Source organism: Carcharhinus amblyrhynchos, unplaced genomic scaffold (assembly GCF_965287045.1).
Source record: "Carcharhinus amblyrhynchos unplaced genomic scaffold, sCarAmb.v2.hapA chromosome_208, whole genome shotgun sequence".
NCBI classification, from domain to species: Eukaryota; Metazoa; Chordata; class Chondrichthyes; order Carcharhiniformes; family Carcharhinidae; genus Carcharhinus; species Carcharhinus amblyrhynchos.
Window position 1 is genome coordinate 125,576 of NW_027649948.1, and position 19,746 is coordinate 145,321.

At 46.7% G+C, this 19,746-nt stretch overlaps 1 protein-coding gene across 1 annotated transcript in view; it reads right to left on the reverse strand.

Annotated features, from left to right (window-relative positions):
- Positions 1-4,300: 4,300 nt before the first annotated feature.
- LOC145338876 (voltage-gated potassium channel KCNC1-like) overlaps positions 4,301-19,746 on the reverse strand; it is a 70,121-nt gene continuing 54,675 nt past the window's right edge. Inside the window, 2 exon segments of the mRNA XM_080183277.1 lie at positions 4,301-5,247; positions 6,884-7,033. Of these exon segments, the coding sequence (XP_080039403.1) occupies positions 5,183-5,247; positions 6,884-7,033 (215 nt within the window). The 3' untranslated portion in view covers positions 4,301-5,182.

The following is a 19,746-nucleotide window of genomic DNA, read 5'->3' on the forward strand; positions in this document are numbered from 1 at the left end:
TGTGGAGTTTGGAATTTCTCATGAGAAAGACAGAATTTCAGAGAGACTAGTGGCTCACATTGTAGACATTGGAACGATTAATGAGAATTCCACAGTGTTTGCTTTGGTGGCATTTGTAATCGTGTCTTGGGCTATGGTGGATCTGACCACAGTTTGTCTGTTAGTTTACATGTACAATATATTTAATGTGAACTTAGAATTTAAACTAGGTATTGTTAGTTGTGCTATTTTTGGAAATGTGTATGTGTGTAAGGCTGGGTGAAGGAATCATGTGATTTGATTCATTAGCTGGTGTTTGTATTGAAATCTTTCTGGTGTCAAATAATTCACTTTCCTTCTTTAGTAAACAATTTATTCTTTTGTTAAAGGTTCATCAGTACACACCCTAAATCTGATCAGTTACTTACCTCCAGGATTTCTATAAAAGAGCAGGATCTATTGAGCCAGATTTCACTTCCTGGTCTAACTTGTTTGGTATTAACATCAGCTGGGATTGTAACAAATTGGTTCCTGTGAATCATGGCACAGAATATCAACACACAGCCCTAAAGATGTGATAGCAGGAATATATCCATTGGTATCGGAAGAAATTGCTTTCTGAGTGTGATTTAAAGGTCAGTTTTTGGGCAGGATAACAAAGGCTTTAGCCAGACACTAATCAGTTCCAAGATTTCTTTTCATTTTAGCTCTCATCTTCTGTTGTGACTGCTTTCTGAATGTCAAATAATAAAATATTCAGACCTTCTCTTATCCAGTCATTTCCTAAAAGGTTTCTGGCATAATTGTAAGATGCAAGATTGTTTTCACCTATCAGTTTTACTTTATCTCATTTCTATTCCGTCCAAGCTCGTTGGTCTACTACTCACACTCTGCAAAGTTTCAACAATTATAACTCACTCAATCCAAATCTCTACCAAATCCACTTCCTGCCCATATCTCACTGCCAGCAAAAAGTGTGTTGCCAATTCCATTTGCTTCAAAGTTGGTTTCTACTGGTACCCCCATCCCATCAACCCTGTGGAAAATGACCTGAGATGTCTTTTCATTACAGAATACTCACTGATGTGAGACACCTTTCAATTTCTTCATGATTGCAGACTCCAGGTTTGGAGGCATCTTCCAGGTTCCTTATTCCCATCTGTTCCTTTCCCAAATGGTGAGTATCTCCCCTTGATATTACCCAATGATTGGCAGCTCATTAATCCTCTCAGGCCATTCCAATCCAGACAGCATCCGAGTTCCAACAACAATCCCCAGGCAATGGGAGTCCTGGGCAGTGATTGGTGTGGGAGTCCTGGGCAGTGATTGGTGTGGGAGTCCTGGGCAGTGATTGGTGTGGGAGTCCTGGGCAGTGATTGGTGTGGGAGTCCTGGGCAGTGATTGGTGTGGGAGTCCTGGGCAGTGATTGGTGTGGGAGTCCTGGGCAGTGATTGGTGTGGGAGTCCTGGGCAGTGATTGGTGTGGGAGTCCTGGGCAGTGATTGGTGTGGGAGTCCTGGGCAGTGATTGGTGTGGGAGTCCTGGGCAGTGATTGGTGTGGGAGTCCTGGGCAGTGATTGGTGTGGGAGTCCTGGGCAGTGGTTGGTGTCACAGCCAGAGGCACTGAGGTCAATTCCATCTGCTGTTGTGACCTGATTCAGTTTCTCAGTGTAGGTCAGGGCATTGGAGTCTCCCTGCTCACTACAGCTTAATCTCACAACTGACACATCCTTACTCACTGGAGCGCTGGGGAGTTTGACATATAACAAAGCATCTGAAGGTACATCATCAAAGAAATCTTAACTGCAAGCTGCATAAGGAGGTATCAGGACAGGCGACGAAAACCTTTCTGCCTCTCTCTTTCTCTGAGAAACTCCTTAAAACCTACCAAAGAGATGGGTTTTAAGAAGCTTCTTATCGGAAGAGAGAGGTAGAGATGCAGCAAGGTTTTATGTCAGAACTCCAGACTTAGGTCTCTGGCAGTGACCAGAACTGGAGGAATCATAGAATGATACAGTGCAGAAGAGGCCCTTCAGTCCATCAGGTCTACACCGACACATTACAAACACCTGAGCTCTCACCTAATCCCATTTGCCAGCACTTGGCCCAGAGCCCTGAATGTTATCATGTACCAAGTGCTAATTCAGGTACTCTTTGCACCAGGGTCAGAGGGCAGTGGAAAGCGGGGTCACTGCAGCAGGGTCAGAGGGCAGTGGAAAGTGGGGTCACTGCAGCAGGGTCAGAGGGCAGTGGAAAGTGGGGTCACTGCAGCAGGGTCAGAGGGCAGTGGAAAGCGGGGTCACTGCAGCAGGGTCAGAGGGCAGTGGAAAGCGGGGTCACTGAATATTTTTAAGGAGGAAGTAGACAGATTTTTGTTTGGAAAGGGAAAGGTTACCGGGGTAGATGGGAATGTGGAATTCGGAACACAAACACACCAGCCATGATCTTATTGAAGGGCAGAGCAGACTCAAGGGGCTGAATGGTCTACTTAGAGTCATAGAGGTTTACAGCATGGAAACAGGCCCTTCAGCCCAACTTGTCCATGCCACCCTTTTTTATAAAACCCCTAAGCTAATCCCAATTGCCCACATTTAGCCCATATCACTCTATACCCATCGTACCCATGTAACTGTCTAAACACTCTTTAAAAGACAAAATTGTACCCGCCTCTACTACTGCCTCTTGCAGCTCGTTCCAGACACTCACCACCCTCTGTGTGTAAATTGCCCCTCTGGACCCTTTTGTATCTCTCCCCTCCCACCTTAAACCTATGCCCTCTAGTTTTAGACTCCCCTACCTTTGGGAAAAAATATTGACTATCTAGCTGATCTGTGCCCCTCATTATTTTATAGGCTTCTATAAGATCACCCCTCAGCCTCCTACACTCCAGAGAAAAAAGTCCCAGTCTATCCAGTCTCTTCTTATAACTCAAACCATCAAGTCCCAGTAGCATCCTAGTAAATCTTTTCTGCACTCTTTCTAGTTTAATAATATCCTTTCTATAATAGGAATTGCACAGTGTGGTAAGGCCACACTTGGAACAGTGCCTTACCAATGTCTTGTACAACTTCAACAAGACATTCCAACTCCTGTATTCAATGTTCTGACTGATGAAACCAGGCATGCCGAATGCCTTCTTCACCACTCCGTCCACCTGTGACTCCACTTTCAAGGAACTATGAACATGTACCTCTAGATCTCTTTGTTCTGTAACTCTTCCCAGCGCCCTACCATTAATTGAGTAAGTCCTGCCCTGGTTCAATCTACCAAAATGCATCACCTCGCATTTGTCTAAATTAAACTTCATCTGCCATTCGCCAGCCCACTGGCCCAATTGATCAAGGCTCCTTTTTCATATATTTGTCCGCTCATAACCATTATTTGCAGCATTTTCCCAACAGCTGATGTTTGGTTAACTGACCTGCTGTTTGTTGTTTTTCTCTCTGTGACATTTCCAATCTCATGGGACCATTCACAAATGGAAGCAGTTTTGGAAATTCATAGCCAGCACTTCCACTACCTCTGCAATTTTCTCTTTTCGAATCCTGGGCCACTAGCTCTGAGCATTCGTCACATTTCATTCTCTTCAGCTTTGCTCTTTCTGAAATATATTCATAACCGCAACTGAAAAATACAGCAGAATTTCAAAGCTTGCAGATGCCACAACACTTGGAAATGTAATAATAAAGGCAGGAAAATATTTCTGGCTGATACAGAGAAACAGTTAAATGGGCAGACAAATGACAGATGAAATTTATTGCAGAGAAAGATGAAGTGAAACATTTTGTAAGGAAGAATGGAACCAATATAAACTAAATGGTGCAACGTGAGTAGGGGAATGATCTAAAATCGTAGAATCCCATTCAGCCCATCAAGCCTGCACCGACAACAATCCCATCCAGGCCCCATCCCTATAACCCCCTGTATTCACCCCACTAATCCCCCTGACACTAAGGGGCAATTTATCATAGCCACCTAACCTGCACATCATTTGACTGTAGATACACAAAGCTCTGAAGGAGGCTGGACAAGTTGGAATGTGCTGCCCAAAAGGGCGCTAGAGGCAGATTCAATGGAATGCTTCAAAAGGTAATTGGACAAATATTTGAAAAGTAGACTCTGTGCAAAGAACAGGGCAGTCATTGGATAGTTTTTCAAAAAAAACCAGTGCAGATATGACGGGCTGAATGGTCTCTGTTTCTGTTCTATCATTCTGGATGTTTGTAACTATATCCTTTTTGAGACATAAAACATGAAACACAGTAAAGTTATCTTGAAAAAGATTAGCTCTTTATTTCCACACAAGTACGGTTGCACAGATTCATGCTAAACCAACATACAAACAAGTGTTATTGCCAGAGACACAGAACATAGAACATTACAGCTCATAGAACAGGCACAGAAACGTAACCTATCAAACATACCCACGTCACAGTTTCCGACTGACGTCTATCCTTGTTTAGAATATCAAGAATATTCTGGAAATACACAGCTAATCAATCAGGTTAATCTTTCAGCTACAGGCCATGGTTTTCACTTCCTCTCTTTACTCTGATGCTGCTGCGTACCTCCAGCATTTTCTCAATTTATTTCTGATGCAGATGGCTCATTCTTGTTGGGTTCACTGACAAGAATAAATTCACATCACGAGACAGGGACCTGACTGGGTTCAGTGCTGAGAAAAGACTCGGGACACCAGAGAATACCATTTACTTCAAAGAATTTTTGATGTTTTAACTTTGTTGCTAGGATACACATCAAACTGAAATCTAACAGTCTTCACATTAAAGCACTTATGGAGGTAAAATTTGTACGTCTCCTGATTCAACATTATACAATACAGACAAGTATAAAATATCCAATTAATGAGAAAATAAGGACCAGTAATCTATTGCTGGAATTCTTTGCACATTGTGAACAAGGATGTTAACAAATGTGTATAGTTTATATATAGAAATGTATAGATATATATATAGATTTATTTTCTTCATAATACATATTTTACAGAACCACCATGCACTCATGCTGTGAAAGGATGATATATATATATTACAACACATTTAATCATTATGTGTGTTCAGTAATTCTGGGTTTCTGATCTTTGGCCCAGATTGTAGCATCTGGTTCCATTTCATCGCTCCAGATTGGATTTTGGATAAAGCATTGAATCTTGTTCTTTGCCCTTTAACCTCTGCTATTTGGCATTAGGAGAGAGTGATCACTTCTGCTTGAGTGTAGTTACCTTTCAGCACATCTTTGCAACTCTCTGCTGGTCAAAAATAAAACAGCAGGAAATATTACAAAGGTAAAAGAGAGAGAACTCCCCAGGTAAGCTTAACATGGTGCATCACTCGACAGGCTTGGCAAGAGCAGTGAAATGGAACTTGGCAAAAATATATATGGGTGTGAGAGAGAGTGTTGAGAGAGAGAGTGTGCGAGAAAGAGTGTGTGCGAGAGAGTGTGTGCAAGAGAAAGTGTGCAAGGGAGTGTGTGCGAGAGATGGAGTGTGTGTAAGAGTGTGCAAGAGGGAGTATGTGAGAGAGTGTGTGAGAGAGAATGTGCGAATACGTGTGCGAGAGAGAGTGAGAGTGTGTGAAAGAGTGTGTGTGAGAGAGATGGAGTGTGCGAGAGGGAATGTGCGAGAGTGTGTGTGAGACAGAGTGCGAGGGAGTGTATGACACAGTGTGTGAGAGAGAAAGTGTGACAGAGAGTGTGAGAGAGTGTGAGTGTGAGTGTGTGACAGAGAGTGTGTGTGAAAGAGAGTGCGTGAGAGTGTGAGAGAGAAAGTGTGTGAGAGAGTGTGACAGAGAGAGCATGAGAAAGACTGTGAGAGAGAGTGTGTGAGACAGAGTGTGAGACAGTGTGAGAGAGAGAGAATGAGAGAGGGTGTGAGGGAAAGGCAGCATGAGAGAGAGGGCACCTATGTGTGTGAAAGTGTGAGTGTGTGTGTGTGTGAATGTGAGAAAGTGTGTGTCTTTGTGATTGTGAATGTGTGAACATGAGTGAGTGTGAGTGTGTGTGGGAATTGTGAGTGTGTGTGTGTGTGTGAGAGTGTGTGTGGGAATGTGAGTGTGTGTGTGTTTGAGTGTGTGGGAATGTGAGTGTGTGTGAGTTTGAGTGTGTAAGTGTGTGTGTATGTGTGGGAATGTGAGTGTGTGTGTATGCGTGTGTATGTGTGTGTGAGTTTGTGTGTGTTTGAATGTGTGTGTGTGTGAGTGTGTGGGAATGTGAGTGTGAGTGGGGGAGTTGGTACTAATGACAGTGAGGGAGAACTGGCGAAGGCTATGTGTTGACTCTATTTTGGACGGCCAATGAGCCGCTGATTGGGCAGCCAGGGGCCTTCCCCTCCCCCGACCCCACTCATGAAAGCTGCTAGCCAATCAGAGGCTAAGCTATGCTTTGCCCTTTGGTGCCACTGGGCAGAGTGGCTGTTTCTGGTACTGCAGCCACCCACATTCCAAGGTCACAGTGACTCCAAGGCCACACACGAGTGATGCTGGATTAGGGTCCTGATGTGGGCCATCAGCAGCAAGGCCTGGCCCTGGCTGCACCTCGCTACCCTCTCCCAATGCCAGCTCCCTAGATCAGGCACTGAGAAACAATGGAGTCCCCTGCCCCACCCGCCTTCCCACTGCCCGACTGAACACTCAGGCTGACCTGTGCCAGTATGTACTCACAAGCTAGTCCTCCACCAATGGCAGGACAAGGTGGGCACTGACTGCCTCTGCAGGACTATAATTGGCCAATCACTGGCCTTGCTGCAATGGATGTAATTGGGGTAGAAGTGGGAAGATGGCAGGGTCACCATCGTCACCATCCGCCCAAATAAATCTCCCCTGCCCCCAAAAACCCCTCAGAGGAAGTCATCAAATACTCCTCATCCTGTCCTCCAATAGTGAACTCACCTGGTGTCAGTAAGAAGCAGGTTGACCCTTTCTTGTTTCTCTCTCTGGGATGTTTGCGCATTGGATTCTCATCAGAAGTTGGTAGCTGATTCAGAGCAGCACATTCTTCCTCAGATAAAGCCATGTTCGTTTCACCATTCTGTTTTGAGTCTTGGAACATATACAGAAGTTCACTCAGTAACTTATGTACATCTCTTCCACCAAACATTATCACTGTCCCCAGTCAAAACAAGCCACGAAATGAAGGGGAAAATAACACAGTAACTGCTCAGGAGCAACTGGTGAAACATACAGAGGTAGAGATGATGCAGCAAATAGCATGCAGGAGCTGAATGCGCTGCTACACTTGTATCAGGAGATTCGTGCTCTGCCACACGTGTGTCAGGAGATGCGTGCTCTGCCACATGTGTGTCAGGAGATGCGTGCTCTGCCACACGTGTGTCAGGAGATGCGTGCTCTGCCACACGTGTCAGGGGATGTGTGCTCTGCCACACGTGTCAGAAGATGCATGCTCTGCCACACGTGTGTCAGGAGATGCGTGCTCTGCCACACGTGTGTCAGGAGATGCGTGCTCTGCCACACGTGTGTCAGGAGATGCGTGCTCTGCCACATGTGTGTCAGGAGATGCGTGCTCTGCCACACGTGTGTCAGGAGATGCGTGCTCTGCCACATGTGTGTCAGGAGATGCGGGCTCTGCCACACGTGTGTCAGGAGATGCGTGCTCTGCCACACGTGTGTCAGGAGATGCGTGCTCTGCCACATGTGTGTCAGGAGATGCGTGCTCTGCCACACGTGTGTCAGGAGATGCGTGCTCTGCCACACGTGTCAGGGGATGTGTGCTCTGCCACACGTGTCAGAAGATGCATGCTCTGCCACACGTGTGTCAGGAGATACGTGCTCTGCCACACGTGTGTCAGGAGATGCGGGCTCTGCCACACGTGTCAGGAGATGCATGCTCTGCCACACGTGTGTCAGGAGATACGTGCTCTGCCACACGTGTGTCAGGAGATGCGGGCTCTGCCACACGTGTCAGGAGATGCATGCTCTGCCACACGTGTGTCAGGAGATGCGTGCTCTGCCACACGTGTGTCAGGAGATGCGTGCTCTGCCACACGTGTGTCAGGAGATGCATGCTCTGCCACACGTGTGTCAGGAGATGCGGGCTCTGCCACACGTGTCAGGAGATGCATGCTCTGCCACACGTGTGTCAGGAGATGCGTGCTCTGCCACACGTGTGTCAGGAGATGCGTGCTCTGCCACACGTGTGTCAGGAGATGCATGCTCTGCCACACGTGTGTCAGGAGATGCGGGCTCTGCCACACGTGTCAGGAGATGCATGCTCTGCCACACGTGTGTCAGGAGATGCGTGCTCTGCCACACGTGTGTCAGGAGATGCGTGCTCTGCCACACGTGTGTCAGGAGATGCGTGCTCTGCCACACGTGTGTCAGGAGATGCGTGCTCTGCCACACGTGTGTCAGGAGATGCGTGCTCTGCCACACGTGTGTCAGGAGATACGTGCTCTGCCACACGTGTGTCAGGAGATGCGGGCTCTGCCACACGTGTCAGGAGATGCATGCTCTGCCACACGTGTGTCAGGAGATGCGTGCTCTGCCACACGTGTGTCAGGAGATGCGGGCTCTGCCACACGTGTCAGGAGATGCATGCTCTGCCACACGTGTGTCAGGAGATGCGTGCTCTGCCACACGTGTGTCAGGAGATGCGTGCTCTGCCACACGTGTGTCAGGAGATGCGTGCTCTGCCACACGTGTGTCAGGAGATGCGTGCTCTGCCACACGTGTGTCAGGAGATGCATGCTCTGCCACACGTGTGTCAGGGGATGCGTGCTCTGCCACACGTGTCAGAAGATGCATGCTCTGCCACACGTGTGTCAGGAGATGCGTGCTCTGCCACATGTGTGTCAGGAGATGCGTGCTCTGCCACACGTGTGTCAGGGGATGCGTGCTCTGCCACACGTGTGTCAGAAGATGCATGCTCTGCCACACGTGTGTCAGGAGATGCGTGCTCTGCCACACGTGTGTCAGGAGATGTGTGCTCTGCCACGTGTGTCAGGAGATGCATGCTCTGCCACACGTGTGTCAGGAGATGCATGCTCTGCCACACGTGTCGGAGATGTGTGCTCTACCAAATGTGTGTGGCCACTACCACACATGAGTTAGGAGACACCTGTTTTTGTCACATGCACACCAGGTTCACTATCAGACGTGTGTCAGGACATGTGTGCACTACTACACAGGCGTAGGAGCTGAGCACATTACCACATGCATGTCAGCAACATCGTGCATTGCCACATGCATGCCATGAGCTGAAAGCATGACCACCTGTGTCCAATGAACTAAGTTCACTGCCATACATGTGTCATACAGTTCCCACAGATTGGAGGGTAGTTGATGTAACCTCATTATTTAAAAAGGGAGGTAGAGAGAAAACAGGGAACAATTAGATCAATGAACTTGATGATGGTGGTGGGGAAAATTCCAGAATGCCTTAGATTCTAGAATTTAGTGAGGAGCTGAAGGAAATCAGCATTAGTAGAGCAATATTTTTTGGGGAACTCAGTGGGATTGAAGATGGATAAATCTCCAGGTCCTGATAATCTTCACCCAGAGTGCTTAAGGAAATGGCCCTGGAAATAGTAAATCCATTGGTGATTATTTTCCAAAATTCTTTGGACTCTGGAATGGTTTCTATTGATTGGAGGGTACCGAATATAAGCTCACTACTCAAAAAGGGAGATAGAGAGAAAACAGGGAACTATAGACCAGTGAGCCTAACATCAATACTGGGAAGTTGCTAGAGCCCATTATCAAGGATTTAGTAATTTGGCATTTGGAAGGCAGTGGGATAATCAGACAAAGTCAGCGTGGATTTATGAAAGGGAAATCATGCTTGATGAATCTATTGGAATTCTTTGAGGATGTAACTAGTTGAGTTGACTCAGGAGAACCAGTGGATATAGTTTATTTAGACTTTCAGAAGTCTTTCAACAAGGTCTCACAGAACAGACTACTATGTAAAATTAAAGCATATGGGATTGTGGGGACTGTCCTGAAATGGACAGAAAGCTGGTTAGCTGATAGAAAGCAAAGAGTTGGCATAAATAGGTCTTTTTCTGATTGGCAGTCAGTGACCAGTGGGGTTCCACAGGGATCTGTGCTAGGAACCCAACTGTTCACATTATATATTAGTGGTTTGGAAGAGGGAACTGAATATATTATCTCCAAAGTTGCAGACGATATAAAGTTGGGTGGGAGGGTGAGCTGTGAGGAGAAGCAGAGATGCTTCAGTGTGATTTGGACAGGTTGAGTGTGTGGGTATCTGCATGGCAAATGCAGTATAATGTGGATAAATGTGAGGTTATCCACTTTGGTGGCAATAATAGAAAGACAGATTATTACTTGAATGGGAGCAAATTGAGAGATGCGGATACTCAACGAGACCTTGGAATCCTCGCACATCAGTCGCTGAAAGTAAGCGCGCAGGTACAGCAGGCAGTAAAAAAGGCAAATGGTATCTTGGCTTTCACAACGAGAGGATGTGAGTATAAGGATAGGGATGTTTTGCTGCAATTGTACAGGGTGTTGGTGAGGCCACACCTGGAGTATTGTGTGCAGTTTTGATCTCCTTATCTGAGGAAGGATGTCCTTGCTATAGAGGGAGCACAGCGAAGGTTTACCAGGCTGATTCCTGGGATGGCAGGTCTGTCATATGAGGAGAGATTAAGTCAATTAGGATTATATTCACTGGAGTTTAGAAGAGTGAGAGGGGATGTCATAGAAACTTATAAAATTCTAACAGGGTTAGACAGGGTCGATTCAGAAAGAATGTTCCCGATGGTGGGGGAGTCCAGAACTAAAGGGGCGTCATAGTTTGAGGATAAGGGGTAAACCTTTTACAACTGAGGTGAGGAGAAATTTCTTCACCCAGAGTGTGGTGAATGTGTGGAATTCACTCCCACAGAAAGTAGTTGAGGCCAAAACATTGTCTGATTTCAATTAGAAGAAATCAGGACTTGATAGATTGAGTTGTAAGAAGAGGTTGGATAGACTGGGACTTTTTTCTCTGGAGCTTAGGAAGCTGAGGGGTGATCCTAAGAGAGCTATAAAAAATGAGGGGCATGGATCAGCTAGATAGTCAATATCTTTTCCCAAAGGTAGGGGAGTCTAAAACTAGAGGGCAGAGGTTTAAGGTGAGAAGGGAGAGATACAAAAGGGTCCAGAGGGGCAATTTTTTCACACAGAGGGTGGTGAATGTCTGGAACGAGGTAGCAGTAGAGGCAGGTACAATTTTATCTTTTAAAAAGCATTTAGACAATTACATGGGTACAACGGGTATAGAGGGATATGGGTCAAATGCGGGCAATTGGGATTAGCTTAATGGTTAAAAAAAAGAGGCGGCATGAACATGTTGGGCCGAAGGGCCTGTATCCCTGCTGTGAACCTCTACTATAATTAAATGTAGCTCTTTGGGTTACATAAGAACATAAGAAATAGGAGCAGGAGTAGGCCATCTAGCCCCTCGAGCCTGCCCCGCCATTCAATAAGATCATGGCTGATCTGTCGTGGCTCAGTTCCACATTCCCGCCCTCTCCCCATAACCCTTAATCCCCTCGCTTATCAAAAACCCATCAACCCGCGTCTTAAAAATATTTAGCGAGGCAGCCTCCACCACTTCAACGGGCAGAGAATTCCAGAGATTCACCACCCTTTGAGTGAAGAAGTTCCTCCTCAACTCCGTTCTAAACTGCCCCCCCTTTATCTTGAGGCTGTGCCCCCTAGTCCTACTGTCCTTTCTGAGCGGGAAGAGTCTCTCCACCTCTATCCTATCCATCCCATTCAACATCTTATACGTCTCAATGAGATCTCCCCTCATTCTTCTAAACTCTAACGAGTACAAGCCTAGTTTATTCAGCCTCTCCTCATAGTTCAACACCCTCAACTCCGGTATCAGCCTAGTAAACCTCCTCTGCACTCCCTCCAAGGCCAAAATATCTTTGCGTAAGTGCGGCGACCAAAACTGCACACAGTACTCCAGCTGCGACCTCACCAATGCCCTATACAGCTGCAGCAAGACCTCCCTACTTTTATATTCAATCCCCCTCGCTATGAAGGCCAGCATCCCATTCGCCTTCCTGACCACCTGCTGCACCTGCAAGCTGGGTTTTTGCGACTCATGCACAAGGACCCCGAGGTCCCTCTGCACCATCGCCTGCTGCAGTTTTTCACCACATAAGTAATGTTCCTTCCTACCATTATTCCTACCAAAGTGGACCACCTCACACTTGCCAACATTAAATTCCATTTGCCATTTCCTGGCCCATTCGCCCAGCCTATCTAGATCCTTCTGCAGACTCTCCACACCCTCCGCACAATTTGCCGTTCCACCAATCTTGGTGTCATCAGCAAATTTCGACACCATACACTCGGTTCCCTCCTCCAGATCATCTGTATACATGGTGAATAGCTGAGGCCCCAGCACCGATCCCTGGGGCACTCCACTAGTCACCAACCTCCAATCCGAATAGCACCCATTGACCCCCACTCTCTGCCTCCTATTTGACAGCCAATCCTCTATCCACGCTAACACCCTACCCCCAACTCCATGCCCCCTAACCTTCTGCAATCCCTTTGGGTTAAAGGGATATGGGTGGAAGGGTGGATCATGATATTGAATTTGATGATCAGTCATGATCAAAATGAACAGCAGAGCAGGCTCAAAGGGCCGAATGGCCTCCCCCTGCTTCTAGTTTCTATATTCCAGAATTTATAGAATCTTGAAAGATGATTGCCAATGCATCCACTTGATTCAGTTTTCTGGGATGGTGATGATCAGGTCCTGGGGAGTTATCCCCCATACACTACATTCTGCAGTCTCTCCTTTCCTTCTCTATGAATGGTCTGCTTTGTCTACAAGAAACAATTCTTTTCACTGTATGTTAATATATGTGACAATACCAAATCAAATCAAATTATCAGCCGTCAATCCCAGCAATTTCTCCAACATCATTTCCCAGCTAATACTGATTTCTTTCAGTTCCTCCCTCTCACTAAATCCTGCATTCACCAACATTTCTGATATGTTTGCGATGATGCTTATCACAAAGTCCCACATATGATCGAGAAGCAGGAGTAGGCCGTTCGGCCCCTCGAGCCTGCTCTGCCACTCAGTAAACTCATGGTTGATCTTTTCGTGGACTCAGCTCCACTTACCTGCCCGCTCACCATAACCCTTAATTTCTTTACCGTTCAAAAATTTATCTATCCTTGCCTTAAAAACATTCAATGAGGGAGCCTCAACTGCTTCACTGGGCAGGGAATTCCACAGATTCACAACCCTTTGTGTGAAGAAGTTCCTCCTCAACTCAGTCCTAAATCTGCTCCCCCTTATTTTGAGGCTATGCCCCCTAGCTCTAGTTTCACCCGCCAGTGGAAACAACCTCCCTGCCTCTATCTTATGTATTCCCTTCATAATCTTATATGTTTCTATAAGATCTCCCCTCATTCTTCTGAATTCTAACGAGTATAGTCCCAGTCTACTCAGTCTTTATCATAAACCAATGTTCTCAAGTCCGGAATCAACCTAGTGAATCTCCTCTGCACCCCCTCCAGTGCCAGTATATCCTTTCTCAAGTAAGGAGATCAAACTGTACACAGTAACTCCAGGTGTGGCCTCACCAGCACCTTATACAGCTGCAATATAACCTCACTGTTTTTAAACTCCGTCCCTCTAGAAATGAAGGACAAAATTCCATTTGTCTTCTTAATTACCTGCTGCAACTGGAAACCACCTGCTTGAGATTCCTGCACAAGGACACCCAGGTCCCTCTGCACAGCAGCATGCTGCAATTTTTTATCATTTAAATAATAGTCCATTTTGCTGTTATTCCTACCAAAATGGATGACCTCACATTTACCAACATTGTACTCAATCTGCCAGACCCTCGCCCACTCACTGAGACTATCTATATTCCTTTGCAGACTTTCAGCATCCTCCGCACACTTTGCTCTTCCACCCATCTTAGTGTCATCTGTGAATTTTGACACACTACACTTGGTCCCCAACTCCAAATCATCTACGTAAATTGTAAACAATTGTGCTCCCAACACTGATCCCTGAGGCTCACCACTAGTCACTGATCACTAACCAGAAAAACACCCATTTACCCCCACTCTTTGCTTTCTGTTAGTTAACCAATCCTCTATCCATGTTAATACATTACCTGTGACACCGTGCACCTTTATCTTATGTAGCAGTCTTTGGTGCGGCATCTTATCATTGGCTAGCTGATAGAAGACAGAGGGTGGTGGTTGATGGGAAATATTCAACCTGGAGTTCAGTTACAAGTGGTGTACCTCAGGGATCTGTTTTAGGGCCACTGCTGTTTGTCATTTTTATAAATGACCTTGATGAGGGTGTAGAAGGATGGGTTAGTAAATTTGCTGACAACACCAAAGTTGGAGGAGTTGTAGACAGTGAGGATGGATGTTACAGTTTGCAGATGGACATAGTTAAGCTGCAGAGCTGGGCTGAGAGGTGGCAGATGGAGTTTAATGTGGAAAAGTGTGAGGTGATTCACTTTGGTAAGAGTAACAGGAGTACAGAATATAGGGCTAATGGAAGGACTTTTAGTAGTTTTGACGAGCAGAGACATCTCGGTGTACATGTGCATAGTTCCCTGAAAGTTGGCACCCAGGTTGATAAGGTTGTTAAGAAGGCGTACGGTGTGTTAGCTTTTATTGGTAGAGGGATTGAATTTCGGACCCGTGAGGTCATGTTGCAACTGTACAAAACTCTGGTGCAGCCGCACTTGGAGTATTGCGTACAGTTCTGGTCGCCGCATTATAAGGAAGATGTGGAGGCATTGGAAAGGGTGCAGAGGAGGTTTACCAAGGTGTTGCCTGGTATGGTGGGAAGGTCTTATGAGGAAAGGCTGAGGGACCTGAGGTTATTTTCATTAGAGAGAAGAAAGTTACAAGGTGACCTGATTGAGGCATACAAGATGATCAGAGGGTTAGATAGGGTGGACAGTGAGAGCCTTTTTCCTCAGATGGTGATGGCTAACACAAGCGGACATAGCTTTAAATTAAGGGGTGGTAATTATAGGACGGATGTCAGATGTAGGTTCTTCACTCAGAGGGTAGTAAGGATGTGGAATGCCCTGCCTGCAGCAGTTGTGAACTCGCCAACTTTAAGGGCGTTTAAATGGTCAGTGGATAGGCATATGGATAACATTGGAATAGTTTAGCTTAGAGGATCATTAGATTGGTTCCACTGGTCGGCGCAACATCGAGGGCCGAAGGGCCTGTGCTGCGCTGTAATGTTCTATGTTCTACTATCAAATTCCTTCTGGAAATCCAGATACACCACATCCACAGGTTCTCCACTGTCCACTGCACATATAATGTTCTCAAAGAATTCCACCAAATTAGTCAAACAAGACCTGCCCTTCATGAACCCATGCTGCATTTTACCAATGGGACAATTTATATCCAGATGTCTCACTATTTCTTCCTTGATGAGAGATTCAAGCATTTTCCCTACTACAGAAGTTAAGCTAATCGGCCTATAGTTACCTGCCTTTTGTCTCCCTCCTTTTTAAACAGTGGTGTCAGATTTGCTGTTTTTGAATCTGTGGGAACCACCCCAGAGTCCAGCAAATTTTAATATGTAACATTAAAGTGCACGGGATTGAGAATGGTGCATTGTGATGGATAATAGAAACATAGAAAATAGGAGCAGGAAGAAGCCGTTCGGCCCATCATGCCTCCTTCACCGTTCATGATCATCCAACTCAATAGCCTGATCCCACCTCCCCTTTACCCCAAGTGCTAACTACTTCATGAAAACATACAAACTTCAGCCTCAACTGTTATCTGTAGTAGCGATTCCCAGACCACTTTCTGGGTGCACACATTTTTCCTCATCTCTGAGCAATGGTGGGGTAGGTTCAAAGGGCTGAATGGCCTACCCCTGCTTCTTTTTCTTTCTTTCTAAGTAACCGGAGTAGGCGATAAATGCTGGTCTAAACAGGGATGCCCATGTCCTATAAATGAATAAAGAAAAACAGATTCTTGCAGCACAAATGGAGGCCATTCTGCCTTTCACACCTGTGCTGTCTCTTTGAAACAACTAACCAATTACTCCCAAACTCTTGCTCTTTCCACAATCCTTGCTCATTTATCTAATTCCGTTTTGAAATTTCCTATTGAATCTGGTCCCACCCTCCTTTCAGACACAATGTTCCAGATCATAGAACGTTCCAGATCACAGCACATTCCAGATCACAGCATGTTCCAAATCACAGCATGTTCCAGATCACAGAACGCTCTAGATCACAGCACGTTCCAGATCACAGAACGCTCCAGATCACAGCACATTCCAGATCACAGCATGTTCCAGATCATAGAACACTCCAGAACACAGAACACTCCAGATCACAGCACATTCCAGATCACAGCATGTTCCAGATCGCAGAACGTTCCAGATCACAGAACGCCCCAGATCACACCATGTTCTAGATCAAAGCACATTCCAGATCACAGCGCCTTCCATATCATAGTGAATTCCAGATCATAGTGCGTTCCAGATCACAGCACATTCCAGATCCCAGTGATTCCAGATCACAGCACATTCCAGATCACAGCATGTTACAGATCACAGCACATTGGGTCTGGGTTCAGACAGGCGTTTTTGCGGACGCAGACGGGAATCGCGGATGGTGGTTTGTCTCCCTGGAGCTGGGATCCGGGGTGTCTCTGGACACGTCCCAGACATCCTGAAAGGGGAGGGTGAGGAACCGCAGGTTGTGGTTCATATAGGTACTGCTGACATAGGCAGGAAGAGGGAAGCAGTCATGAAAAGGGATTGTAGGGAATTAGGTAGACAGCTGAGAAAGAGGAATGCGAAGGTAGTAATCTCAGGATTGCTGCCTGCGCCGCGGGAGAGTGAGAGCAGGAGTGGAATGAGGTGGAGGGTGAATGCGTGGCTGAGGGACTGGAGCAGGGGTCAGGGATTCCGGTTCCTGGATCATTGGGACCTCTTTAGGGGCAGGTGTGACCTGTACAGTAAAGACGGGTGGCACTTGAATCCCAGGGGGACCAATATCTTGGCGGGAAGACTGGCTAGGGCTACTGGGGGGGCTTTAAACTAGAAAGGATGGGGGGAGAGGTTAGCTCCCGGGTAGGGAAGGACTGTAGACAGTATGAGAGGGAGGTTAGACGGGTGGTGGAGAAGAGAAATGTCCAGACCAAGGGGCTGAGGTGTGTCTATTTTAACGCCAGGAGTGTAGTAAATAAGGTAGGTGAGCTTAGGGCATGGATTGCTGCTTGGGAATGTGATGTGGTGGCCATTACAGAGACTTGGATGTCTCAGGGACAGGACTGGGTACTTCAGGTGCCAGGATTCAGACGCTTCAGGAAGGACAGGGAAGGGGGGGGGAGGGCGAAAGAGGTGGTGGAGTGGCACTGTTGATCAGGGACAGTGTCATGGCTGCAGAGAAGGAGGATGCCATGGAGGGACTGTCTACAGGGTCTCTGTGGGTGGAAGTTAGGAACAGCAAAGGGTCGATAACTTTGCTGGGTGTTTTCTATAGGCCGCCCAATAGTGACAGGGAAGTTGAGGTGCAGATAGGGAAACAGATCCTAGAGAGATGTAGTAATAACAGAGTCGTCGTGATGGGAGACTTTAATTTCCCAAACATCGACTGGAAAATCCCTAGGGTAAGGGGTTTGGATGGGGAGGAGTTTGTTAGGTGTGTTCAGGAGGGTTTCCTGACACAGTGCGTGGATAAGCCTACGAGAGGAGAGGCTGTACTTGACCTGGTACTGGCTAATGAACCAGGACAGGTGATGGATCTCTCGGTAGGAGAGCATCTCGGGGATGGAGATCATAATTCTATCTCCTTCACGATAGCATTGGAAAGAGATAGGATCAGGCAGGCTAGGAAGGTGTTTGTCTGGAGTAAGGGGAAAATATGAAGACATCAGGCAGATAATTGGATGAATAAACTGGAAGGAGGTGTTCTTGGGGAAAAGTACAGAAGGAAGGTGGCGGATATTCAAGGAATGTTTGACTGGAGCTCTGCACGATAACGTTCCGATGAGACAAGGAGGTTTTGGTAGGTCGCGGGAACCGTGGTGCACGAAGGTTGTGGTGAACCTAGTCAGGAAGAAAGGAAAGGTGTACAAAAGGTTCAGAGAGCTAGGAGATGGTAAGGATCTAGAGGAGTATAAGGCTTGTAGAAAGGAGCTTAAAAAGGAAATTAGGAGAACCAGAAGGGGTCATGAGAAGGCCTTGGCGGGTAAGATTAAGGAGAATCCCAAAGCATTCTACAAATATGTGAAGAGTAAAAGGATGAGAAGAGAAGGGATAGGACCTATAAAAGGTGAAGGGGGAAAAGTCTGTGTGGAACCGGAAGAAATGGCAGAGGTGCTTAATGAGTACTTTGCCTCAGTATTCACGGTGGAAAGTGATCTGGGAGGTTGTACTACAGGTTTGCGGCAGTCTGAAAAGATTGAGTATGTGGATGTTAAGGAAGAGGATGTGTTAGAACTTTAAAACTCTATCAAGATAGATAAGTCACTGGGACCGGATGGGATGTACCCCAGGTTACTGTGGGAGGTGAGGGAAGTGATTGCAGAGCTCCTGGCGATGATCTTTGCGTCGTCGATGGAGACAGGAGAGGGTCCGGAGGATTGGAGGATTGCGGATGTGGTTCCTATTTTCAAGAAAGGGAACAGGGATAGCCCGGGAAATTACCGACTGGTGAGTCTGACCTCAGTGGTTGGTAAGTTGATGGAGAGGCTTCTGAGGGACAAGATTTATGAGCATTTGGAGAAGTTTAGAATGATCAGAAATAGTCAACATGGTTTTGTCAAGGGCAGATCACGCCTTACGAGCCTAGTTGAGTTCTTTGAGAATGTGACTGAGCACATTGACGAAGGAAGAGTGGTGGACGTGGTGTACATGGACTTCAGCAAGGCGTTTGATAAGGTCCCCCATGCAAGACTTCTTGAGAAGGTGAGAGGGCATGGGATCCAGGGGGCTTTGGCCTTGTGGATCCAGAACTGGCTTGCCTGCAGAAGGCAGAGAGTGGTTGTGGATGGGTCTTTTTCTGCATGGAGGTCGGTCACCAGTGGAGTGCCCCAGGGATCTGTTCTAGGACCCTTGCTGTTTGTCATTTTCATAAATGACCTGGATGAGGAAGTGGAGGGATGGGTTAGTAAGTTGGCTGACGATACGAAGGTCGGTGGTGTTGTGGATGATCTGGAGGGATGTCAGAAGTTGCAGCAGGACATAGATAGGATGCAAGACTGGGCGGAGAAGTGGCAGATGGACTTCAACGCGGATAAATGTGTAGTGGTCTATTTTGGCAGGACCAATGGGATGAAGGAATACAATATCAAGGGTGGGAGTCTTAGCTGTGTTGAAGAGCAGAAGGATCTTGGGGTCCGGGTCCATAGGACTCTTAAATCGGCCTCGCAGGTGGAGGATGTGGTCAAGAAGGCGTAGGGTGTACTGGCCTTCATTAAACGAGGGATTGAGTTTAGGAATCGGGAGGTATTGCTGCAACTTTATAAGACCCTTGTCAGACCCCACTTGGAGTACTGTGCACAGTTGTGGTCGCCTCACTATCGGAAGGACGTAGAAGCTATTGAAAGGGTGCAGAGGAGATTTACAAGGATGTTGCCTGGATTGGGAGGCATGCCTTATGAAGATAGGTTGAGGGAGCTGGGACTCTTCTCCCTGGAGAGACAAAGGTTGAGAGGCGACCTGATAGAGGTTTATAAGATGTTGAGAGGAATAGATAGGGTGGATTCTCAGAGGCTATTTCCCAGGGCTGAAA